General features: G+C 27.4%; 3 protein-coding genes across 8 annotated transcripts in view; 1 reads left to right on the top strand and 2 right to left on the bottom strand.

The window, feature by feature from the left end:
• The window catches only part of LOC126907928 (uncharacterized), a 134793-nt gene extending 132503 nt beyond the window's left edge, over positions 1 to 2290 (bottom strand). For 2 of the 3 annotated variants that reach the window (XM_050689633.1, XM_050689624.1), the window contains exon 1: positions 1423 to 2290. In XM_050689633.1, coding sequence (XP_050545590.1) covers positions 1423 to 2252 — 830 coding nt within the window. In that variant the 5' untranslated portion in view covers positions 2253 to 2290. Of the gene's footprint in view, positions 1 to 220; positions 1237 to 1422 lie in introns of those variants that run through there. The other variant, XM_050689635.1, reaches the window with a different exon arrangement.
• Positions 1 to 7796, top strand: part of LOC126907957 (lachesin-like) — a 77254-nt gene extending 69458 nt beyond the window's left edge. Inside the window, exons 8-9 of one of the 2 annotated variants that reach the window (XM_050689706.1) lie at positions 4746 to 4799; positions 7534 to 7796. In XM_050689706.1, coding sequence (XP_050545663.1) covers positions 4746 to 4789 — 44 coding nt within the window. In that variant the 3' untranslated portion in view covers positions 4790 to 4799; positions 7534 to 7796. The remainder of the gene's footprint in view (positions 1 to 4745; positions 4800 to 7533) is intronic. The other variant, XM_050689705.1, reaches the window with a different exon arrangement.
• The window catches only part of LOC126907947 (cyclin-dependent kinase 14), a 40231-nt gene continuing 23197 nt past the window's right edge, over positions 7782 to 24815 (bottom strand). For all 3 annotated transcript variants that reach the window (XM_050689685.1, XM_050689687.1, XM_050689686.1), the window contains exons 4-11: positions 13597 to 13799; positions 13129 to 13220; positions 12882 to 13056; positions 11678 to 11864; positions 11392 to 11606; positions 10527 to 10694; positions 10350 to 10440; positions 7782 to 9784 (exon numbers count right to left, since the gene is read on the bottom strand). In XM_050689685.1, coding sequence (XP_050545642.1) covers positions 9717 to 9784; positions 10350 to 10440; positions 10527 to 10694; positions 11392 to 11606; positions 11678 to 11864; positions 12882 to 13056; positions 13129 to 13220; positions 13597 to 13799 — 1199 coding nt within the window. In that variant the 3' untranslated portion in view covers positions 7782 to 9716. The remainder of the gene's footprint in view (positions 9785 to 10349; positions 10441 to 10526; positions 10695 to 11391; positions 11607 to 11677; positions 11865 to 12881; positions 13057 to 13128; positions 13221 to 13596; positions 13800 to 24815) is intronic.

Raw genomic sequence — 24815 nt, 5'->3', positions numbered from 1 at the left:
AAATACTGACACATTTATTCATAGTGATTTTTGGTTAGCATTATAAAAATCACTCTGTATGTATCTTAAATTTAAGTTCATGTAATTTACTTAAATATGAAAAAAAAATTCGAACTTTATATTGTGCTCATTGTGAAAACTTTCGTCATGATGTCTTTATGATCAGTCCTCAATAAAGTATTATTTTTTCGTTCAAATAAAATACGAAATAATACGTTTTTCAATAATTTATTTTAATATTATTTAATGTATGAAAATATAATGGAACTTGACATTATTATAAATGTTTATATTTTTATTACTTAGTCTTCACTATGCAATGAACACTAAGTAGATAAATCTACAGTATATGGAATGAGATCGTGATGTAATTCTTTGTGTTGACAGTCTAAAATTTTTTTGAAACCCAAATCTTCATAACAAGATTTATAAACGTCTTCACAAAACTTGTCAAAATAATTACACGCGTTAAGAATAATTTGTGATCGCCAATCAATATTTGGATTATTATTATTATTATTCAATGTATTATATGAATTGACAAAACTGTTTGTATAGTCCTGTATTCTATAAAAACGTTTACTTATATAACATCGTGTGCCTAGTTGTGCTATTTCATTCCGTAACAGTTCACTAATTTTTACTAAAAATTTTTTTTAATTTTCTAGAAGTTTTTCAATAATTACAGTTTCTTCTTCATTAAGTATAATAATTATCTTGTCATCATAACTATCCATAAAATTATCTAGATTAAAATTATTGTTCTTCAAAAACCTGAGAATAATAGTCACCCATTGAAAAAGATTGTGTAAACTTGATTTAGAGTTCCGATGAACACTCCATATTGATGATCTATTTGAAGCAACCATAGCTTTATACAATCCTTCGATCATTTTTTCGGATTCCTTGAATGAGTTAAATAATTTAATCAAACAATTGTGATAGAAGTTACGTACATCATTTAGACATACACACATTATAGAAGATAGTATTGCATAATAGTTTTTCAATACTTCTGTATATCGACATCTTAATAATTGTGATACATGCTCTTTTTTTATTCGAAAATTCATGTCACAAACTTCATCATTTATTATACGATCTAAACTTAATTGTTTACCAAAATAAATTATACTTATGTGGTTCATTTTTTCCCAACCAGATTCTTTACAAATAATATTGAGAGCTTTAATTCCATCATTTTGATTTGTTTTTGGATCAATTGGAGGTTTGAATCTATATTTAAAATGATAAATATCCATTATTATATAAATACTTAGATAATGTAATTTTAAATATTATAAATGTGACGTTGTTTAGTTTTCATTCACGTTAATTACGCAAAAATGTGTCAAAAATATAGAATTCATAAAATAAATAAATATAAAATTAGAAAATAAATTTAAATGTAGAAATTCTTACTCAGCTTCTATGGGTTCAAGAAATTGTTCAAAGCCTAAGTTTTTGTACCAAATATTGATAGTTTCGTTGTAAAACTTATTAGGGTGTTCCGAATAGACATCGAAAGAGTTCTTTTTCTTAGATCGTTCATTAATTTCAATTTTTTTCAAATCAGTTTTTATAGATGGGTCTATGTATTTACTATCTTCAGTAAGAGAGTTCACTATTTTGGTTAAATCTTTATGAAATTTAACAATATTCCCAAGTTTTATTTTAGATATTTGATTTAATGATTTGTTGAGATCAAAAGAACTATTCTCTACGTTTTTTTCTGAGACAAATTGATATATAAAATCGATTTCTTCAATTATAGCATGCGGCACGGTACATTCAGAAAACAAATATCTTATGTCTATGTAGCTTATAAACTTCATAGCATTGTGTAGATTTTCAAACATAGTCTTGGAATTTTTTATTTGATCTTCAAGTAATATTACCCAACTAACAAACTTTTCCGGCAATTTATTTTTATGACATTCGTGACATTTGCGGATGATAATAGCCACGTATTCAAGAAATTTTTTTATTATTTTAGTGTATTCGAAATTTAGTACACTTATTGTATAATTATATTTTAGTCTTAATTTAGGCAGGTCTGTGTATTGTTGGAAAGCTTCCTCTACACCATTTGAATTTAGTTTTTGATTGTATATAATTTGTAAATAAATGTAACTCACTACTCTGTCGATATATTTTTTATATTGGGCATGATATATATTGCTATGAACTCTTTCGTCTGGTTTCAATGCGAAAACAAAAATAGGTAAGAAAATAAAAGAATAAAATTGCATTATAAAAAAATACTAATATTTAAAATTACTAGTTTGAACATTAGATTTGGAATGATCATGTGTCTATATCATTTTATTATTTTATATCATTTATTTGTTAGTAAAAAATACATATTAATATAATAAATCTATTTTTCTATGGCAGTTGGAGTACATTTAAATCCAAAATAATGTTTTTTTTTATTATTCAATTAATATTTTATAGGATATGATCATGTGTATGATGATATAATCTATAAGATGTTTATGAATGTCCTTTAAAACTCAGATTTTATAAATTCAATTGCTAGGTCTAATAATTACTGTTAAAAATAATTTAATTTGTATAGTATGACATATTTGTTTTTGTATAAATATTTTTTATTAAATAAAAAAATAATGTTATGCCAATATATATATTAATAGAGTAGTAGTGTTTTAATAATAATTTTATTTTTGATACTTTATCTAGACAACAAAATGAATTAAAATACTAAAATATAATTATTTAAATGGAAATAAAATAGTAATTGTATTATCAATATGTAATTTCCATCAATCTGAAACTCTGTTCTATAATTTAGGAAAAAATTTGGAAAACCTGTTAGTACTGATATTTATTTTGTGTATATAATTTTCATCAAAGAATAATAATTTTAAATGTTTATTTGAACTCGTTTAATACTATTTATTTCTTGATGATAAGTAATTAAATAATTTGTAGGTCCATCCTATATTTCTTATAAGTGAAGCATGGCAGTGATACATAATGATAAAAATAACTTAATCCACCCTGACATCCAGTCTATATTTCTATGTTTTTAATTAAATCATTGTCTATTTAATAAATTAGTTACTTATGCATTTGAAAAAATAAAATTAATACCTAAATAAAGTATATGGGATGAACATAACATATACTCCATGAATGATCAATTATAAAAATCTGTACTTAAATATGGCAAGTAAAAATTCTTAATATTACTGGTATTTTTTGATTAATGAAGTGGTTGGTGATAAATGACTTATCCTGTATATTTTATTAAATACTTTTTTCATAAAATATTATAATTGAACTAAATGCGGCAATTTTTTAATGTATAATTATGGATTATCTAAATTTAACTTATTTAGTTATAGAGAATAAAGCAAATAAAAATAAGACTTGGTTTAATAAGAATTTTAAAACAGTAAAATATGATCAAATATATTATAAAAATAAAATATTTTAACGTGACTATAGTTTTTATTTGTTCGAAAATTTTTTTATAACTAAATGTAATTGTATGAGGTAAAAAAAGAAATTATTAAGAATATATTTTTGTCTTTGATAAAAATGTCTTGTATCCATTTATTCACAATTAATAACAAATTATTTTCTGAATAGCTTTGTATCAAGCCCTAAATATATTTTATTGTAAACAAAGTTTAAAGTTTTTTTAAATTTTTTTAAATTTATTTCTAAGTGCTTTTTATTAATAAAAATTTACTTTTACGTTGACTACTAACAATTATATTAGATAGGCTAGACGAACTATTTATATTTTTAACTCTTTCATTCGAGGCTCTCGTAACTTATAGAATGACTCAAAATAATGAGCTTAGTTTATTAATAAATAGTTAAAAACCCTTATGTTTATAAGTTATTTATTTGAGACGATTATCAGACAATTTTTAAGGAAATTGACATCGCCTACATCACGCGTTATGCTATTCATATTAGGGCGTTTATTTTTCTGTGTTGACTTAATTTCTTTCGTTTAGAAATCATTATTGAATAGAGGAAAAAAACTAAATAAAAAAATTGTCCCTTCTCGGTGGTAGACCCTAACGCTTTTGACAATCTTATTTTCATTGAACATAGGCAACTCTAATCATATTTCTGTATTATGTATCTATTATATTATTAACATTTTATAATTTTAAAGTGCTATTCTGATATTAATAAAGTTTATAATAATATTAAAAAAATGATTACACAAGAAATTACCAGTATAAGAAATGCTCATACTTATAGGATGGTTATATGCTTATTATTAATTTATAAAACTAATTAACATAATTATGTACTTTTCGCTTTTTTAAACGTGAATTTCACTGGCATGAATTTTTCTCTGATCGGTGAGGTTAGGACAAGTGTTTCATTAATTAATTAAGAAATCAATAATCGCGTTGGTCGTTATTTTACAACGCCAATAATGAATTTTCGAAAAATGCTTATTTTCCCTTATATAATTAGCAGATCTGTGATTTAATGTGTACATTAATTTTATTACAAGAATCAATTGCGTAAAAACAATTATTGGATTATTTATTTCAATTATCCATTTCAGACGAGTATATAATTTAAGAGCAACACAACTACTTATAGTTATTTGAATTAATCAATGGGATATTTTTTACTTGAGAATTGTTAGAACTTAACTTATAGTAATTACGTTTTAAAATAATTGAGAATGAAAAAAAATAATTTTCCAATTAAATAGTTATAACTTGAATATTTATTTTTTTCAGGTGTCTTATTAATAAATCCCAAAAACTTTTTAGCTTCGATGTGAAGTTGAGAAGGTATTAATTTTACTATGATGTGTTTTTTTTTTTTGTGCCTTTCACCTGTTATTCTCGGCTCTCGCTAGACCGATTTTCATAAACAAATGTCAAAAGATCTTAAATCATATCTAGTTGAAGACAATACCCTCAAAAATTGAACAAATATCCCTCATTTCCCGTAGTTTTTGAAAATGTTCCAGAAATACTGACAAATTTTATATATACTTTAAATTAAAACTAATGTAATATACTTTAGTGTGAAAAAAAAAAATTTTACCTCTTGGACTTGTCTTTATGGTCAAAAAGGACATCAAATTTGATGTCCTTTTTATGACTGATGCTCTTCCAAGATCAAAAACGTACGATTTATGTGAGAAATTCTCGATTCGATATTTATAAATATATATTGCAATAACTTTTTGAAAAATGTATGGATCAATAGAATTTTTTTTTTTATAAATACTTTTTATATACGCTTTTCATCCGATATACTTTTTTTTATAATCGGACCATTTCCCTTTATACAAGAGGGGTCAAAACTTTAAACATGTCTATAAATATTACGACTTTTTCAATTAAATTTTTTAAAGTGTTTAAAAAATTCAAAATTAGTTTTAAATAACAAAATGAATAATTAAATGATATTTATTAATGAAACTTAAATTTATTATATACATTAATACAGAACAAACTATCATGGATCATCGCTCAAATTCTACCTGTGATAACAATAAATTTGTTGATGTCTGTTTAAAATCACCTACCCTAGTACCAATGTAATCATTTAATTATAAACTGAGCCTTGAAATTAATGTCTCATTTATGCTATAAATTTAAATTAAAAGCTCCGGATCAAGTTTCAAAACTAAGTATAAAATGTATAAAATGACTGCAAATTCTAATAAGTTATTAGGTGATTCATCATAATAAAATAGCCTCTTTATATTAAATTTAATTGCATGAGTATCAAAACTTAGTCCAATTCATCTTATCATTAATCGAGTTATATCTTAAATACAGATTACAAATGAATGGAAACTTTCTCCGATAATATGTGATTAAATAACTTTAGTACCTGTGTACACAAGATTCAGGGGGTGGTAGGAACGGCCGTACCCTTTGATAATATTTAAATTATGTATATATACACAAAAAATGGATAGTTATTTTAAACACCAGTGCGGTTGTAGTCATACCTAGCAGCACGTAGATTTTCACTTAAGACTAGTGGGTAATTAAAATAAAATTTAGTTCATAAAAATTTTGTTGTTGTTGCGCGTTGTTAAAGCGTACAGATATTATTTCTGTTGTATTCTACATTACTAACAATTTTAAAGATGTAAAATAAAAATATACAACCTAAGGCTTCAACCAAGGAATAATCTCAAGATGAGAGGACAAAAATGGCGATGTCGACAAATGAGTTATCTGAGTAAAATTGAAATTAAAATTTTGTCAAAGATTAAATTTAATTTTTATTCAGTACTACATATAATTATTTTTAATTTAGTAAAAGTTATTCTACTTAAAAAGTTTGTTGTTGAGTATCTTATAAATTGAACTAAATGTAACCACCTTTTTTTTTTAACTAAACTTAAACAAAAACATTTTATGGAAATTCTGTGGTCTTCAAACCTATATAATATTAAAGCTTTTAATATTTATTACAATATTAAAACAATATTCTACCTCACGATTGTTTTATTATGATTCGTAGGACGTCAAAGTAAAAAAAATTAAAATTAAATAAAACTTTATTTTTAATTAATCAAATAATTTAACAAGCATTTAATATTTGTGTGAAATTTTAAAACAGAAGTTGTGAAAATACAAATATACAAATTATTGTGAAATTTAACGTATTTGCATGGAATCGTTTTTTAAGGGAGTGATGTTAGATTGATTGAATTGATTAAGAGTGATGTTTGAAACTGTGGGTATCATTTATACTTGTGCCAACTATGCTGTATATCCAATTGTGTTGGATTTTTTTATTTGTCTCTAATAAAAAATGTATATATAAATAAAATATAATTTTTTTCGAAATTTCTAAGAAGACATTTTTATTTCTTTTCTCGTATTAATGTATGTAAATTAAAGTAATAAATGATTCACAAACTTTTTAATAAGTAGAGCGAGTATATCCCGTAATATGACACAGCCTGTCCTAACATACATTTACATAAAATTTTGAAATATAAATAAAAAATGAATTTTTTTTCTTAATAATGACCAATAATTAAATGATACTTGTTTAACATTCAATGTATTACATCAAAGGATGCAATAATAAATAAAAAATTTAAATTTTTAAAAAAATATAAAGTGAAATGATAATTGTGACATAAGATATAAGTCATCATTAAGATATCCACCTAATAATTTGTTACTAATTATCAAAATATTTTAAAATTTAACTAATGAAACAATGTTTCAAATTTTAGAATATTTAAATTTGAATGTGGAAAACTTGTGTTTATTTTAATTATCAAAAAATTATCATTCTGTAAAAAATATTGCTTTTCGCCTTAAATTAAATGTTTACACAATGATTAAAAAATATAATATATTAATTTATGTTATTTAAATTATTTAATGAAAATTATTCAATTTTATTTTTAAAGAATACTAAAAGTATATATATTCAATAAGTCATACAATTTAAAATTTTTCATGTGTAATTTCAATCACATTAAATATTTAACAATTTAACAGATGAATAGAAAAAAATTAGAAACTTTTTTTGTTTCAGGTTTGAATAAAAAAAACTTGTTCCTGTTATTATCTACATCAATATTAACAACATGGCCATTTACATGACTGATATATAGCTTCAAACAAAAATGGAAAGTGTGTTTGAAGACTTGAAGCTAATTCGACTCAATTATATTTGTACATAATAAATATGAGTTTATTGAAATAGGAGTTTAATTAATTATACAGTATAGACAATTATAGCTTTTAATTATTTATTTTATGAAAGTAATAAATAAAAACTAATTGTTTTTTATAAGAATTTTTGTATTTTTTTTTTTTTATATGTTTCATATTTTATTTTTAATGATTCTTTCTACAATATAATAATATAAATTATAAAGTCTTTAAACAAATATAATAATATATAAACAAACTATATTAATGACAAAAATTATGATAATAATTATATATACAACCAGCGTTTTTTTCATTTAACAGAACTAAAATATTTTAATAAATGAAAAATATAATAAACATCATTGTCTTATAAATTTGCAACTATAATTATATCATTGTACAGTAAAATATTAAAATGTATGATTGTGTAAAAATTCAGATAAATTATTACTTCAACTGAAGATATTAAGGAAAACAATTATATTTTATGGAACATACATTTTTATTAATTACACAAATTTTAATATACTGCTAAACCACAATTAACAAATGATTTAACGCTTATAGATAACTCAACAACACACCATCACAGTTAAAATCATTATTATTTCATTGCTGGTCAACAAAAATTACTCTAATATAGCCACATTGACATCCAAATATTTTTAAACAAAAATATTTATTCCTACATAAAACAATTTTTACAGTATAAAGAAACATGAAAATACATAATAAAATAGTTGACTATAATTTAATATATTTTATTAGCGCTAAATTTAATTGACTTCATTAATGAAAAAAATATTAGTATGTAGATAAATAAAAAAAAATTGTGATTTTAGTATTACTTACAATTAGCAAGATCTATTGGGCATTGTAAAAACAAATACTAAAGCTGAGGGTAAAAAGTCTCATAATAAATTTAATAACAAAAGTAAAAATAAAAATGTGCACATTAGATAAACACTTCTTTAGTTTTAAACAATTAAAGAAGTTATCAAAAAATTTTAAATTAAAGGAGAACTTTTTGAATTTATAAATTAGGTCTTATTAATATAATATTTATGACAGAGTACAGATAACTAATTCTTCATTGTAACATAATGATATAAGTTTGGTATATTTATAAAACGAAAATATTAGCTATAAAAAAAATTATACACAGAGAAAACATACCGGTTTAACTTAATCAATAAAGTATACAATATGTCAATAATTTAAGAAATCAAAAGCACAACCATTTCATGTAGGTGCTAATGTACACAATTCAGTAGTAAAAATGCCAATATTTTTTAACAATCATGCCTGAGTGTAATGATCAATTGTTAAATGAAATTATTTAAAAGAGTTAACACATATTGTGTGTTGTTTTAAGGTAATGTTATTTTTTCATTATTGGACGGCAAATTGTGTTACAAATCAAATTAACCAATTGAAAATATTTTTAATAATTCAATAAACAACAAATGCTCAATTTTAGATATTTGAGGAATGTTTTTATATAGATATACAGCAAGATAATATTTAATGAAAATATTGGACGTTGAAGGGGACGGCAAAACGTGAGTGGGGATATAATCTGAACTCATCTTATCATTTCAAACATGAATTTTGAAAAATATTAAATTACGTAAGCTATATTATTTGAAACTGTATCCCCACTATGTTGAGCAATTAGTTAAATTTGCCTTAATAACTAAGAATTATTACATATGAAAACTGTATAAGTAGAAAATATTGTAGATTTTTTAACATCCTAAAAATATAGGCATATTGTTATTTGTTCAATTATTACAATTATATTTACTTTGTTAAGTATATTTATATTAAAGAACCATTGAACAACACTGATGCATTACTAATATTATAGGTATGAACATAGGAAATATAAATAAACATCATCACAGCAAGATGGCTCATAGGCCGAGACGCGTCTGGCACAGATTGTACCGCACAACTCAATGTTTCTGGTAAATAACTATACTTATAAAATATTACAAATATTTTTCTAAATTTATATTGAGCTAATTATTAGTTATATCTTAATAATTATAGACAAGTTTAACACTTGAATGTTGTCCTTGATTCATGGCTCAGATGAATGCCCTTAACACTAAATATGGACACTTCTATAAATAAAAAAATTTTAACAGTATTAAAATAAAGTTTTGATAATTTTATGTAATCTATATTAGCAGTTCTTAACCTTATTATATCTAATTATAAATACTAACTATATATTTTGAACATTTTATTTTGTACAATTTAATCTATTTATATGCATGACCAGAGGGGTTGATTGGGGATAATCATCTACCATATTAAAGAAAAATACATGTATTAAAAATTATTTCAAAGAAAACAATCAAATATCTAATTTTTTAAATAGAAATTTAACTTTTCCCCTTAAAAAATCTGAGTTTTCTACTATCCCTAATAACCTAATACTTATTATAAATATTTACGTTATTTTACAAATGTGGGCTATTAATTAAGAAGATATAAAGTTATGAATAATTTTCGTTTAATATAGACTAAATATTCAAAATTAATAACAGCTCCAAATTTTTTTGATGTAGCATTAATGAGGTACCTACATATAATTAGTTTAACACAGGTTGAGAAACACTGGTATATTTGTACGTATAAATATATACAAGAGTAGAATTTATTTTATTTTAGGTTTATACTTACCATCTGGAAGATCATATAAGGCTTTAGGAAGTGATATAAAATATTTGTGTTTAAGACCCGCTTCAGCATTAATACGCAAATCTGGATTTAACTAAAAATATAAATTTCATGTATATAAATAAGTAAAATAGTGAATTGTTTTTTTTATAAACAAAAAAAAATGTTTTAATTAAGTACCTGAAGTAATGATGTTGCTAAATTTTCACCTTCAGCAATATCATATAGTCTTGGAAAAACATGACCAAGCTTTTGATGTGGGTACATGTATATTTTACCTCTTCCTTCTTTGTAACCTTTTAAATGGGTGCACCCTTCCCAATTTTCTTCTGTTGGAGTACCCAAAATCTAAAAGAATTTTTTTTGTTAGTATTTGTTAATAAGTTAGTATTCTCTTTAATTTTATTTAAGTTCAAAATAATATTTGTATTAATCTTCAGTAAGTAAATAATTTTTATTTATAATAGACTACTCAAAATATAGATTGTACAATGTTCAATAAAATAGTCTATATTTTTGTAATTTAAAAAATTTGATATTTTTGTTTGACACTTTGTTCTTTACTGTTAAAAGAAAAAGTTTTCCTAGGTAAAAGTCTTCAGGCTCCACAAAAGAGATAAACATTTTTCTTGCATTTATATTATGAAATATTTTTGAATAAAATTGCACCAAACCAATTTTACAAAAAATAATTCATACAAATAAAAATATTTTTTCAGATATTTTTGTAATATTTACATTAAAATGTCAATTAATAATTCATTTATCATTTTAATAAAAATATATGTTTTTTTAATGTATCTCTCTCAACATGAAAAAAATAGCATATAATGCAATACTAAATATGATTGTAACAAACCATACATTAAAAATGTAAGGGTATATATTTTCAAAAACTCAAATTTCAAGGTTAACCATTTTAATTTTATATTTATTTAATTCTATAAAATTTAATTTGAAAATTAAATTTCTCATATTTTGAATTTAAAAAACGACTCAGTTTTATAAAACCATAGTAAATTAATATAGAAATCCTAATTCTTACCTTAAATATTTTATCTAGTTGGTCATAGGTATCCCGCACACCAGGAAAAGTAGGTACACCAGTAATCATTTCAATGAATATACAACCAACTCCCCACATATCCAATGATGTTGAATAATCTGTTGATCCAAGTAAAACATCTGGTGGTCGATACCATAAAGTAACCACTTCATGAGAATATGTATGGCTAGGTACAGACTTAGCACGAGCTAATCCTGAAATAAAATATACTTTAATGTATTAAAAAAAATCTGAAAAGGCATTATGATAAAAAAGAAATTCTTACCGAAATCAGCTAATTTGAGTTCTCCTATCTCACTAATGAGCAAATTCTGAGGTTTAACATCCCTGTGTAATACACGTCGTTTATGTATATATGCTAGTCCTCTGAACAGTTGAAACATGAAAAGCCTTACATTAGAGTAATCTAACCCTCCAGAGTGTCTCTCCATGTATTGGGACAAATCCGTGTTCTACAAAATATAATGGATGATTTAATATTTTATATTATTACTTATTTAAAATATGTAACCCTCATTTGGGAGTTATATAAATTCATAAATTACTACAAAATAAATTAACAAGCAAAGAATAGTAATGGTAATAATTTATTAGTTAAATTAACTAAATATATTAGTATTTGCAGCTTAAATCATCAAGTTGAATAAATAAAACAATAGCCTATGAAAAATTAATTTACATATATAATATAAATAACTAATTGTATAACCAAAAATATACATTTTATAAACTTTGAAGGAGTTATAAAATTTGTTAGTCTTGACAATATTTTATAAAGCTAGTTCAAAAGCCTGATATCAATGTGAGCGGCAATACCCATTGGATATTGCCGCTCACTCACTCTCCCCTATACTAAAAAATTTTACTAAAAACTAAAATTTTGCAAGTTCAACTATAATATCTCGTTAGAATTACTAAATAAAAGTAGTTTACTGTTTTTTATAATTAGTTAAATTACATACATTAAACTATTTATACAAGTTAGTAATTTAATACGATCATACAATTTATAATATAAATTTTATGTCATGAAAATCAAACATGTCCTTGATCTTGATATTTAAACAATTGTTAAATGAGTTTGTACACTCAATTTTGATCATTGTTCAATTAACAATAAAAAATAAATTGGTCTTGTACACAGTAGATGAAAAATATAATAATTAACAGTATAAAAGGTTTATAAAAAAGTGAAATGAAGAATAAGTTAATTTTATAGATTTTAAATAATTAATTATCTTATAGATAAGAAAATTATGTGATTAAGAAAATAACATTTGAACCAGTGTTTTAGTAATTATTAACATTTTTATACCTAGACGGGAGAATGATTCACCTTAATCACAACTACTTGAGATAGGCCAAGTAGATAGCCAGCACAAGTATAAGTTTATTTATACATTTTTTATAAAAAAATATTTTGATACCTACTAATTATGGACTGTTATTATGTTTTTTCTAAAACTTACCACATATTCAAAAACGAACGTTAACGTTTCTCGGGTATGTACGATATCGTGTAACGTAACAACATTGTTGTGCTTCAGTTCTTTCAACAACGAGGCTTCACGAATCGCAGTAAAAGGAGCACCTTCTTCCTCTTGTAGTCTTATCTCTTTCAATGCGACAACTTGATTCGTTAAACTTTATGGAACATTCAATTATTAATTTGTAATAAAAAAATATTTCATTCAATTAATGAATCCGTATACTTACTTACTATACCCTTTGAACACAGTAGCATAGGAACCTTCACCAAGTGGGTCTAGTTTGATATACGCCTCTGTTTTTCCAAATGGAGAATCACCCTGCATTAAAAAAAAACATTCATATTCATTAAAAAAAACGTTTGAAGAAAAATGAAATTTAATATAAAGTTGTTAAGGGCTTCTAATAATTGTGTCTTTTTAGTTTTATTACAATGGTACTGTAAAAAAAAAAATGAGCGCCACGTGCTGTTAAAAGGAATTTGAGATTCAAAAAGTAAAATATTATAATGGACAAAAAAAATATTTCCTAGTTCTCGGCAAGGACATCGACAATAAACTACACAGCTGCAAACGTCATTAAGAACTGCTTACAAAACAAAGAAAAATATTTTTTTTGTGTACACATACAAAAAAAAAGAGAGAAAGATTAAAAGAATTTTAAATAATTGAATTGTGTTCCAAAAAGTAAACTTACCCCAAACGCTGAATATCGTTTAGTTCTCCTGTTGCTAGCTTGATTCAGGAATACTTCAGATTTTGGTCTGGGGGGCTTTTTGGGCCTTAATATGACACGAGTTTCTTCACATATGTCTTCATCTAATAGTTTTGAGTCTGACGATACAGAGAGTTGTCGTTTGACTTTTGATCGTTCTTGATCCCCGAGACCAGAATTCCAGTCTAAAAAACGGTTAATACTTTTTAGAACTAGTTTTTAAATAATTATTACAAACATATATATATATATATATATATATACACACTTATATAATGAACAATGTTAATATTATTAAATGTAGTAGGATATAATTAAAAATGTATTTTTCTTAAATAGTATAAGCATTTTCCATTTTTAATATTTTACACAATGATACGGTAAAAATATAAAATCAGACATAATATTATTTTATAACCAACTTCCAATGATACTAAAAGTACTTTCAATTGAAATTTTATATTTATTATAAATATGGTCACACGGAGTCCGTGCAATTTAACGGACAGACCCTCAGCGCACATAGTTCCACATACTGTACTTAATAATTGTGAAAATGGCATTCACGGGCGTGTTATCGGACGGTACGAAGGCCATCCGGACCGGACACGATGCAAGTCTATAAATTAGAACCATCATAAATTTAAGCTTTGGGGATGAACAGCAGCACCACCCCGTTGGAAAAATAGACAAGTCACGCTACTGGGTTTTTGCACACGAAATATATTAATGATAATATGAGAGGAGTACAAAAATGGACGTTCATTTATAAAATATTATAAATATTAATACTATTTAATGGTTAAGTTTTGATAAGGGAACATAAAATGTCATAGTTTATACACGGCACGAAAAATTACTTCTCACGATTACTCGTTCGTCATATCTTTCATTATATAGTGATAATTGAAATTTTCGTCGGACTAAATAACTCATCTTATGGGGTTTGTTAGAAAATGAATAGTTGAAGATATGTTAGTATTTAGAAATAAGATAATCAATAAGATCAGCAGCAATTTACTTTTCTTTATAATACTATCCACGTATTAATTCTCAACACAAAACCAACCAATTGTATCTGAATAGTATAAATAAAAGTACAACATTCACCGCACATTACTGTGCATCGTGGGCACTATTATATTTGCTAACAGTTTTCCATTTTTTGCAGATCATATACAAGTAAATTCATTAGTAACGTTAAAATAAATAAATGCTGTTGGTTATTTATTACTATTAGGCGGTTGAATTAACTTCGTGTACGTCCGGATAGAAGTCGTAGGACGAATACTACAGTTGTTATTGTGGGCGTTTGTCATACAAAGCGTCTGAATTGCGCTGCGTATCCGCTTTTGTCGTGTTGCCAAAGTCGGGTAAATGAATCCCCTCGCCGCTATTGCCCACAACGTGAACGTTTGCAAACAAATATAAACATACACATGTGTGTAATGGCAATTCTCTTATGTAGCCATAGTCGGGAAGCTATAGAGGGACAAATTACTTTTTACCTGATGAAATCTGTTCGTTGACCCTCTATATAAATTAAACGGCAGCCGACTAGGTTCAGGAAATTAAAACCTCCCCTGAGCGAGCAAACCCGAACGATTTATAACGTAATCTTCTTTTTTTCCATCTGACCATACATAATAACTTATTCATAACGCCAAGTACGTTAAATGCGGTGAAATATCTTGAACGTCTGGGAAACAAAAACAAATGGGCACGACCATGTGACGTGCACGCTTAAGGTAATAATTTCTTTTGAAATCTACCCTGTGGTAGAACGGGGAGAAATTACAAAGATTTGGAAACCCTAAGGGTTCTGTATTGTTTTAGTTAAGTGCGCAAAGAGCAACTGCGAAGAACGTCATCGTGGGGTAATAACTCGGCAAGTGCGCTCTGGAGATGACAGGCGGCGGCAGTTATTATTCAAGTGAACGTTTTTATTTACGGAGGGCTGCATCATGAGGAATTAATATCCAGAGTAGGAAGTAAACATCCGAGGGGAAAAAATTGACGTACGTTTCGATAGATGACTAAAAGTTTATTATTTATATATAACAGCATAAAAAGCCTTATAAAAATCCCACATTACACCAACAAAAAACGCATTTCAGCTCATTGTTAATCAAACGTTTCCAATTCTTTTTTTAGAAGCATAATAAAATTGACATATTTAATTAAAACCGCAAACGTTCAACTCGAAGAAGTATTACACTACTTGCATTACAGTAAATTGATCGACGATTACTAATGGTGTGTAATAACGATGGGTGTGCGTTTTGAACAATGAACTAAATAAAAAATTGAATAACAATTTCCGATACATTTTATTTCCGTATAGTAATAAATATTAAACACCAATCACAATTAACGAACTAGTTCCGCATTACGAAAATCAATTATACAATGATAAATTGCATTTTTATCTTATATATCCACAGCATTACTTTTAACGACACTCAGATATTGTGTGAAGTACCTATCACTTTTATTTGTTTAACAGTTCTATTTGTGTTTACGTATACACTTCATCTTACATCGTAATTGCACACTTTTTCATAATGATAAATGTAAAACCAGTAGGCACAAGATATTTTAATATTTACCTACTTGCACACGCTTTGCGATAATTTATACAATTGAAAGGGCACAACCCATTGCAAAAAAAAAAAAAAAATACAAATACGTTATTACACCATTGGATAGAATTTCACCGATGATACCGAGCGAGTTCTTAATAAAAACGTCAAGTAAACTGTGCACAACATTACTCTTAGTAAAATAAATCATTCAAAAATATAAAATGTAGTTCACTTACTATTAGAGTTACAAAGCATGATAAAGGTATCAAACTTCAGACTTTAATAAAATATAATTCGTTTAGAATTGAATAATAAATGAATTTAGGTCCTCCCATTTAAAATTTTGGACTCCCGTACTAGATCAAAATGTTGATCCCTAGTTATAAACAAAATATTTTTTTTTTATTTGATAAAAACGGTCATAAATGTTTTTATAAATTAGTAAAAGTTTAAGTAATGCCCGAGCAGAGGGTAACAAGTGTACCTAAGTTTGAGAGTTTTTGTATTATGGGGAAAAAAAAACAAATATTCTTAGTTTCACTCTACTAGAAATAAAGAAAGAGGTCACTTGGCAAGCTGTAGTTATACTCCACTCGAATCGAGATGAATTTTAAATAACTTAGATGCATTGTTTTCATAATTTTGGTCCAAAGTTAAGACACAATAAGTGATCTTGAATAGTAATTTTGAAACCAGTACTAGTGATATTTTATTGTCGACGTACGGAACTCGGCAGTTCTTAAAATTGATTTAGTTGTACAATATTTCAGTTTCTAACGTTTATGAAGTACTTAATACACATTATACCGACAAATTAATAACTAATCACGAGTTATACGTTAATGGTTTAAAAGAAACTACTTTCAAGCGTGTAATTTTTAAATTGTTTTATACAATTTGCTGATCACTCGTAGTACTGATGCGGGCCCCGCTTTACTAACGATCCAATTCACCTCCCCGTATTTGTACGAGTGTTCTGATTAAACTAGAACATGATTACACGATTCAATATTTCTAACAGATATTTATCTATAGACGGGCCGTTAAAATTCAGAACAAATAACAATAAATATCTGACAGCGCACCGTCGATTTATGATAACATATACTTTTTTTTTAAGAATACTAACTTTTAATTTATACGAAAGAGTTAGTCATACACGATAAGCGAAACACTGACATCGAATAAGGCCACTGAACTGTTAAAATATGACCATCAAAACAACAACCGCATCACATATGTTCAAACGGTGTGCGACGACGCTCACGCAGAAACCGTAAACTGTGTAGTCTAATAACAATAACACTGACGCAAAACTTTTATTTTATTGTTTCCTTCCCTCGCGCGGATTAAGAAAGAAAACTCGAACAAGTAAAAAAAAAAAAAATCATTCCCTTTGGGAAATCTTTGCGGGTCACATTAATAAATAAGGTATTTTTAAAAGTGTACAGTGACACAATGCACACAGTAATCGTACATAACATGTACGATTACTCTTAGCAAATTTTATTTGCCAGGACGAGTAAAATCATAACGGGCCTCACACAATGTATGGCAAATTGCAGGAGAAAAAAAAAATACAATGCCAATACATTTTTCATTCAAAACCACTTCCACAACAACAGTGCAGTTGTGTGTCCTATTACATAAATCAAAACTCGCTGCCCGATTTCGTTGATATAATAATAAAAAATGTATGGATCATAAATCATAGTGGTAGCGATAACACAGACCATGATAGCACAGTAGTAACTTGTCCGATTACATAGAGAATCTTTTCTATCGGCCCAACGCATTCGGCGGCAGCTGTAGTTTTAACTTTTTTAGTGATGGATATATAAGTAGGATATCCTGAGCACGTCTCGGATTGGAATATTGAAAAATCCCCGTAAACAACACGCCGGTGAAATATCGTTTTGGTGGCCCGACGTGGTTTATTTTTTATGGTAATTTAATCGGTTTTACATTCAAATATTGTTTCTTCGAGCTAATAAAATTAGATTATGGTAGAGCTCATTATTATACGAGTACATGACAATAAAGGCGATCGAATGAATTCATTAGAGACGTACAATACCGACCTTAAGTGTACCGTGCACACAAAAAAAATCATAAACGCTCGAGAATCGATTGTACACACAGTATCGTTAAACAAAAAATATTACTGTTAAGACACGTTGGCCGTGAGGAATGTCCAACGTAAGGCAACGTTTTTTGGCATACACAATTCGCTAATAATAATGAAAACTAGCGCGACTCGATCATTGCAAACGCGTCGTGTTCTAAACTTTGGACGGGCCAACACAATAACACGTAGACGTTAGAACTTGGTCAGTTGACTAAATTCAGAACACGCAACAATAACACTATTGAGTATGGGCAAAGGTGTTATAAAATACATTTTCCGAATGCGCGATTTGTCTGGCCTGATGTCCTACTCGAAGGAACCAGCTCAACGTGAATTTATGATCCGACAGACTTACGGTCCACTTTTGATCGAGAAACACACTCGTTTAATATTTAATACGCGTAGGCTTAAGCTCCGACCGTAAGGGACACAACATAATACTGGTTATTGGATTATTCAATAGAGACGCGTCTGGTTTGATTATAATTTCGATACTGCGAAGGTAGAACACATTTGAAAATTGCAAGTGCCATTATCCCTCCTAAGTGATTAACGGCCGCAAAAATATGGATTATTAATGAAGAAACCATCTAGACGGCACAAGTTCGGATTAAAAACTAATAATGCGTGCTATTAATAACTGTGTACAGAACATGCACAATTTGAAAGAGCAATTTAAATGTAAATTAAAATCACAGCGGATACCCGGAGGTATTAACGGGAGAAAAAGAGGATTCGCCGGCAATGAATTCATAATTTATTTTTGTTTTAATTAAAACTAACCTAGTTTTTTTTCTTTTACTTCATAAATTATGAACAAATTCTTTTTCGTTCTTTTGGAATTATGATTCATAATAATTATGAATTATTCTAAAAGACTCGGCGGCTTTGACGGTAAATAAACTACAAAGTGTTCACTGATTACAATTACACAAATTCATCGTTACTTATACAATTTATACAATTAAAGTTGACGACAATAAAAATATCGAGTTTGTCGGGTAAATATAATAATTGTGATCGTAATGTATTGTCCTATTTCAAATACATAAATCGTGTTTTAATTGTACAGCGTTATCAGTTATCCCGCGTAAACGTTATTAATGATGTAAAATGTTTTGTAAATAATTTACACACGAGCTAGTACCCAACGAGATTATCTTGACTGTGTATGATTTATACCTGGTAAGCAAATCAACATAAAACACCCGTAAAAATACCAGGAAACCGTGAAAGAGTATGTAAAAATGAGACTAGCATTCGAAGCCGCCTCCACTGCTATTCGTAGAACTGTTGCATTGGACACATGAAAGTACTGCACAATTTTTTTTTAGTTTAATTTCCCGTGAAGTCATTTTTATTAAATATAATCCTATAAAGTATGAATATTATTTTGTTCATTCCGCAAACCTTTTGAAAACACATAAAAACTCATTACTGTACGTGGTTTCAAGAGTTCTCCGGTTGTTTTCCCATTTAGCCTTTTTATAATTAAAAATAACCCCCCCAAGTATATATTTAAACTATTCCTCCCTCTTTTACGTGATGTTTACATCATGCACACATATAATTTGATACGTGCCGAGATGTAATTTCATTTAGAAGTCGAGTCTAGACGGGGTTAAAAATACATTTGGAGAAGAGAAGTGGTTAACTGAGAGAAATTAATACATTAAATCGACTCTCACTGGCAGAGCAACATCAATTATACCTTTGACGACTACATTTAGCATTAATATTCACGTTGAACAATATGCACGAGATACTATTATTGTACACACACGTACATCACAAATACACAAGAAGCACATTAACTATTGATTATAATCCACTGACCCCGGTCCCGAAATCACTCAAGGGTACATGCTATTCCGAGGATTCTAGCAAATTATATGATGTATTTTATGCAAACGCACAGTACCTTCTATTTACTCATAATGTACACCGCACAAACGCCATAAACATGCCCACAGCCTTTAAAAGCTTTTATACTACCGCTGTTATTCCCTCGGCACAGTTTTATTTCAAATATCCGAGAGCCACAAACGTTGTTTTTAACAGCGCATCATTACTAAATTGTACACATTAAAAAAAAAAATGTCTAATAAAACGATTCTAACGACATGGTCTTTCCTTGTGTTTTAGCTGATTCGCGCGACTGTTTTTTTTTTTAGAACAATTTACAAATCTGTCAAGTTTGTTTTTTCAAAAGAAGCTTATTTGTCACGACGGAATGCGACAGCAATTGACAAATGGTAACATTTCCTCCAACGACTGTTTACACTAGGACGAAACAAGAGACCATGTGAAATTCACTAGCCCGTAAGTAAAACACTCGTTAGCTTCTAGACTGACTGCATTTTAGAACGATATGAAGCCAATAGTATGGCAACGAATAAGAAAGTAATAACAATACTTAGTGGGCGGCGCGTTGTGTAAATGAACGGAAGACACGTGACGCACATACCTATTACAGACACTCGTCTTAATTTAAACGGTAACAGCTAACAACAAACAAAAAATAAAACAGGCATTTTTGTCTTGTGACGTATTTTATTGCACGCAAAATCCCAAAAAAAAAAAAAAAAACAAACTATTTACTTTCGCAAAATACTCTCCTCCCTCAATATAACGACTGCACGATGCGGTTACCGTTGAATAAATAAGCCAAAATGCTTTTACTTTTTCGTTTACAATAAAACGTTCTTGTTTCGACTATACTTAGGTGACAGTGGCAGGTGGTTAGTTTTTAGACTATCGAGACGACTATTTTTATAACATATTGACGTTTACAAATGGATGACACTTGAAAATCCGAATGTCGCACTTCAAACTCTCTCAGCTGTAGTCGTTAAGGAGTTAGTATAGAAAACCGAACGGCCCCTCGAGAAATGAAATTCGCTAAAAATATCGATTGGATGAACAAAAGCGAGGAGCACTCATTAAGTAAAACAACAAGGTCTTTAACAAGACAACGACACGCACCATAACTTTTACTACTTTGATTATGCAAAGCTTTCGCCCACCTAAGACAATAAGTATCACGAGAGCGGAAAATATGGATACTATTATGTGAAAACCAGTCGGTTTTAGACACCGATTTATTCTACCCCAGTAACTAATATTAACAGTAAGTAGTAGAGCTCTATACGGTCTGATTTGGAACGGTATAGACTAAGCCACAATTTGGTTTGGAATCCAAACTCCGGTAAAAAATTTAGACTACACCACAACTAAGAATTCATTTATTTTTATTTACTGCTTGTTCACAAAAATAATAAACTTCTTGTAAACTACGAGTTAATCATGGGGCCTGATACGTTAATTGAACAATAAACGACCTTACTGAAAATACTTACTAAAAAATAAAAACAACGCAGGTGACCCGATTCAGACACGACATTTTGACGAATTCAGCATAAAGTGTGGAGTTACACTAGACAGGTTTGCGACGAGAGTGATTTCACGGTTATTAGAATTTAGTGTAAATATTTCTGTACACATTTCATCGATCATCACCACCGCAATAGGATTGCAGAGGGAAATTATTTTTAAAACATCTGTACATATCAGACTTTCAGTCAGTCGTTCACGAGACTACACAGCACGCGAATTGACAAAGTATACGCCAAGTACAAAAGTATTTGCGTGTGTTGTGGTAAGTTTTGACTTTCACATAACATTTGTATAATGCAAAAAGCAACGAGTCTTGAGGTTGTCATACACTATGACTGTCACGGCGTATTTTTAATATGTCAGATTAATGATATACGTTGATAAGTGTGCAAGTGAAAAAATTCATTTTTGAAATTCTATAAGTTGGGTTTTTATGTTAAAATATGTGTTACGAGTTATTATTAAAAATAGCGGCAGCGTACATTATTATCGAGAAGCAACTCACACTTTGTCAACGGATTAATAAATATTAACCAGTGAAAAAAGTGTGGTAAAGAAAAAGGGATTAGATCGAGATTTCAATACAGATATATGTACATTTTAAACAGTTTTTAGTGGACACAGAACGTATAAACACCACAACTTATGATTATTTATTTTTTATTTCATATTAATTAAGGAACGGATTCATATATATATATATATGGATGCATTTATATATTTTATTAAATCATTTCGAACACATCATCAGCAAGTATACATTTCTGTTAATCATCTGGAGTGATTAGAGGGGTTGATTTCCCTAAAATAAAAAATATTTCTATGTTACTAACTAAATATAGCCAAAACTAAGTTATACAAAATTGGCTTCATTCAAAATGGCTAAAACAAAATTTACAAATCCGTTCTTTAATAATAATAAGTTAATATATATAGATGCGCATAAATACTATAACTTATTGTCGTCATTAGGAAAGTAAACACTTTCATTTTATTAAAAAAAAAAAGAGAAAATAGAAAAACAAAGTTTTAATATATTAAGAACTCGGCAATATTTTATGTCTTTAGCTAAATGGCAATAATAAAAAAAAACACCATAAATGCTGTACAATCATATTTAAGTATGATTGATTATATTTTGATATTTTTTATAGACCGATGACTTTTGAAAAATACTTTTTTATGTTTGACTTTTATTTTTAAACGAGCCAATAAAAATACATCCGCCGAAATTATCGATTAATGCGTACAGTATAAAATAAACTTACGAAAATATTTTAATAAAGGTTGTATTGATTTTTAATAATGTCTGTTTCTAAGCCATTAATAAAAAGTGTTTTGTTCGATAACAATAGAAAAGTAATTGAGAACTTGGTATTTTAAATAATTTATAGATATTTCTTAGATGAAAATTAGGATAAAAATATAAACTAGCAGAGATAGTTTTTTTAGTTACTAAAATATTGAAGACAAATATCTAAAAAAACAGTAGTTTATTTTGGACAAAGTCCAATTATTAGATGTATGCCAACAAAATATTCAATTCACTAAGTGTTCATTAACAAAATAATTGTCGCAGCAGTATAATTACTGTGAGAAAAATAATTAATTATAAAAAGCTTAAGTACAGGCTTTAATTAAATAAGCTATATTTTTCGGTTTTATTGCTTTTGTAGTAGTACGCATCGAGCATATTAAAGGCTTTAAAAGAACCGCAAAAGGAAATAGGCTTTTTTAGCTTTGATATTATATCAGTTTTAAACTTTAAAAAAACTTTTCCATTAATTGTATTTATAGAATATCAATTACAGAAATAAATAGTGAAAACTAACACTTTATCCAACAAAATGTTTTTTTTTAATTATAAAAAAGTTATTCATTAAAGAAAACTATAACACGTCAATTAATGTTATACTGTAGATGATACTCCTACACAAACAACAAAATTTATTTTAATTCGAAAATGTAATTAGAACGTAACAGGTGTATTATTTAGCATTTAATTTTGGCCTTATACCATTACTGTCAACAAAAATATATTAACACATTTTTAGCAAAATAATTTTTTCAATAGAGAATTTTATATTTACCAACAAAAAAGCCAATGATAAAAAAAAACCAGCACAGGGGGGTCGCAGCACAGTTGTGACGTGGTATAGTTTGATCAAGTATAATGATATCTGACAGTGATTAAAATCACTATCAAAAATAAAACGCTTCGATGCAAATCTTTAGATAGTGCTTAATTTAAAAAAAATTGGTGTTTTATTCCAAAAGCTACTTGATCTGCTGGTTCCTTATTAATATCTCGATAAAGATAAAGTATGTCAAATGAAAAAGGGTTTATTAAAAAATATTATTTCTCATAAAAAAATTGTGTGGATCCATAAACTTTTCAATAAGTTATAGCATTATAAAGTTAAATATTATATAAATAATAAAATCGAGAATTTTCACACGAAAATAGCATTCGGTAGCCATTTTCGCCGTGAAGACAAGTCCAGAGGTCAAATTTTTTTTTTTCAAATTAAAGTATATTACATTAGCTTTAATTTAAGATATATATAAAAGTGTCAGACCTTCCGGAACATTTTCAAAAGTTATGTTGAAAAAGTAAATTTTTTGTGAAAAAGTTATCATTTTAAATCCCCCCCTGTGGGCAGAAAAAAAGTCAAATTTACAAAAAAAATATACCAAATAATAGGCAANCAGAAAAAAAGTCAAAATTACAAAAAAAATATACCAAATAATAGGCAAAGACATCAAGCATCTATATAAAAAAAAATTATATTGATATGTTCATTTTTGAAAAAGTTACGGCAGTTTTTAGTAAAAAAAATTGAAAAAATTTCGAAAATTAGCGATTTTTAAATTTGTAATTTTTTTGGAGGTTTCCCCCATTTACGGGGAACGAGGGAAATTTTTTCAATTTTGAAGGGTAATGTCTTCGACTAGATACGATTTGTGATCTTTTGACGTATCGTTGAAAGAAATCCGTTCGGTGAGAGCTGAGAAAAAGTGGTAACAAAAAAAAAAAAAAAAAAAAAACACATCATAGTAAAACCAATACCTTCTCAGCTTCGCATCGAAGC

This window comes from Daktulosphaira vitifoliae, unplaced genomic scaffold, assembly GCF_025091365.1.
Source record: "Daktulosphaira vitifoliae isolate Bord-2020 unplaced genomic scaffold, ASM2509136v1 Scaffold_5, whole genome shotgun sequence".
In the NCBI taxonomy this organism is placed as follows: Eukaryota; Metazoa; Arthropoda; class Insecta; order Hemiptera; family Phylloxeridae; genus Daktulosphaira; species Daktulosphaira vitifoliae.
Note: the sequence above shows the minus strand (reverse complement) of the source record. Positions and strands in the feature narration are given on the sequence as shown.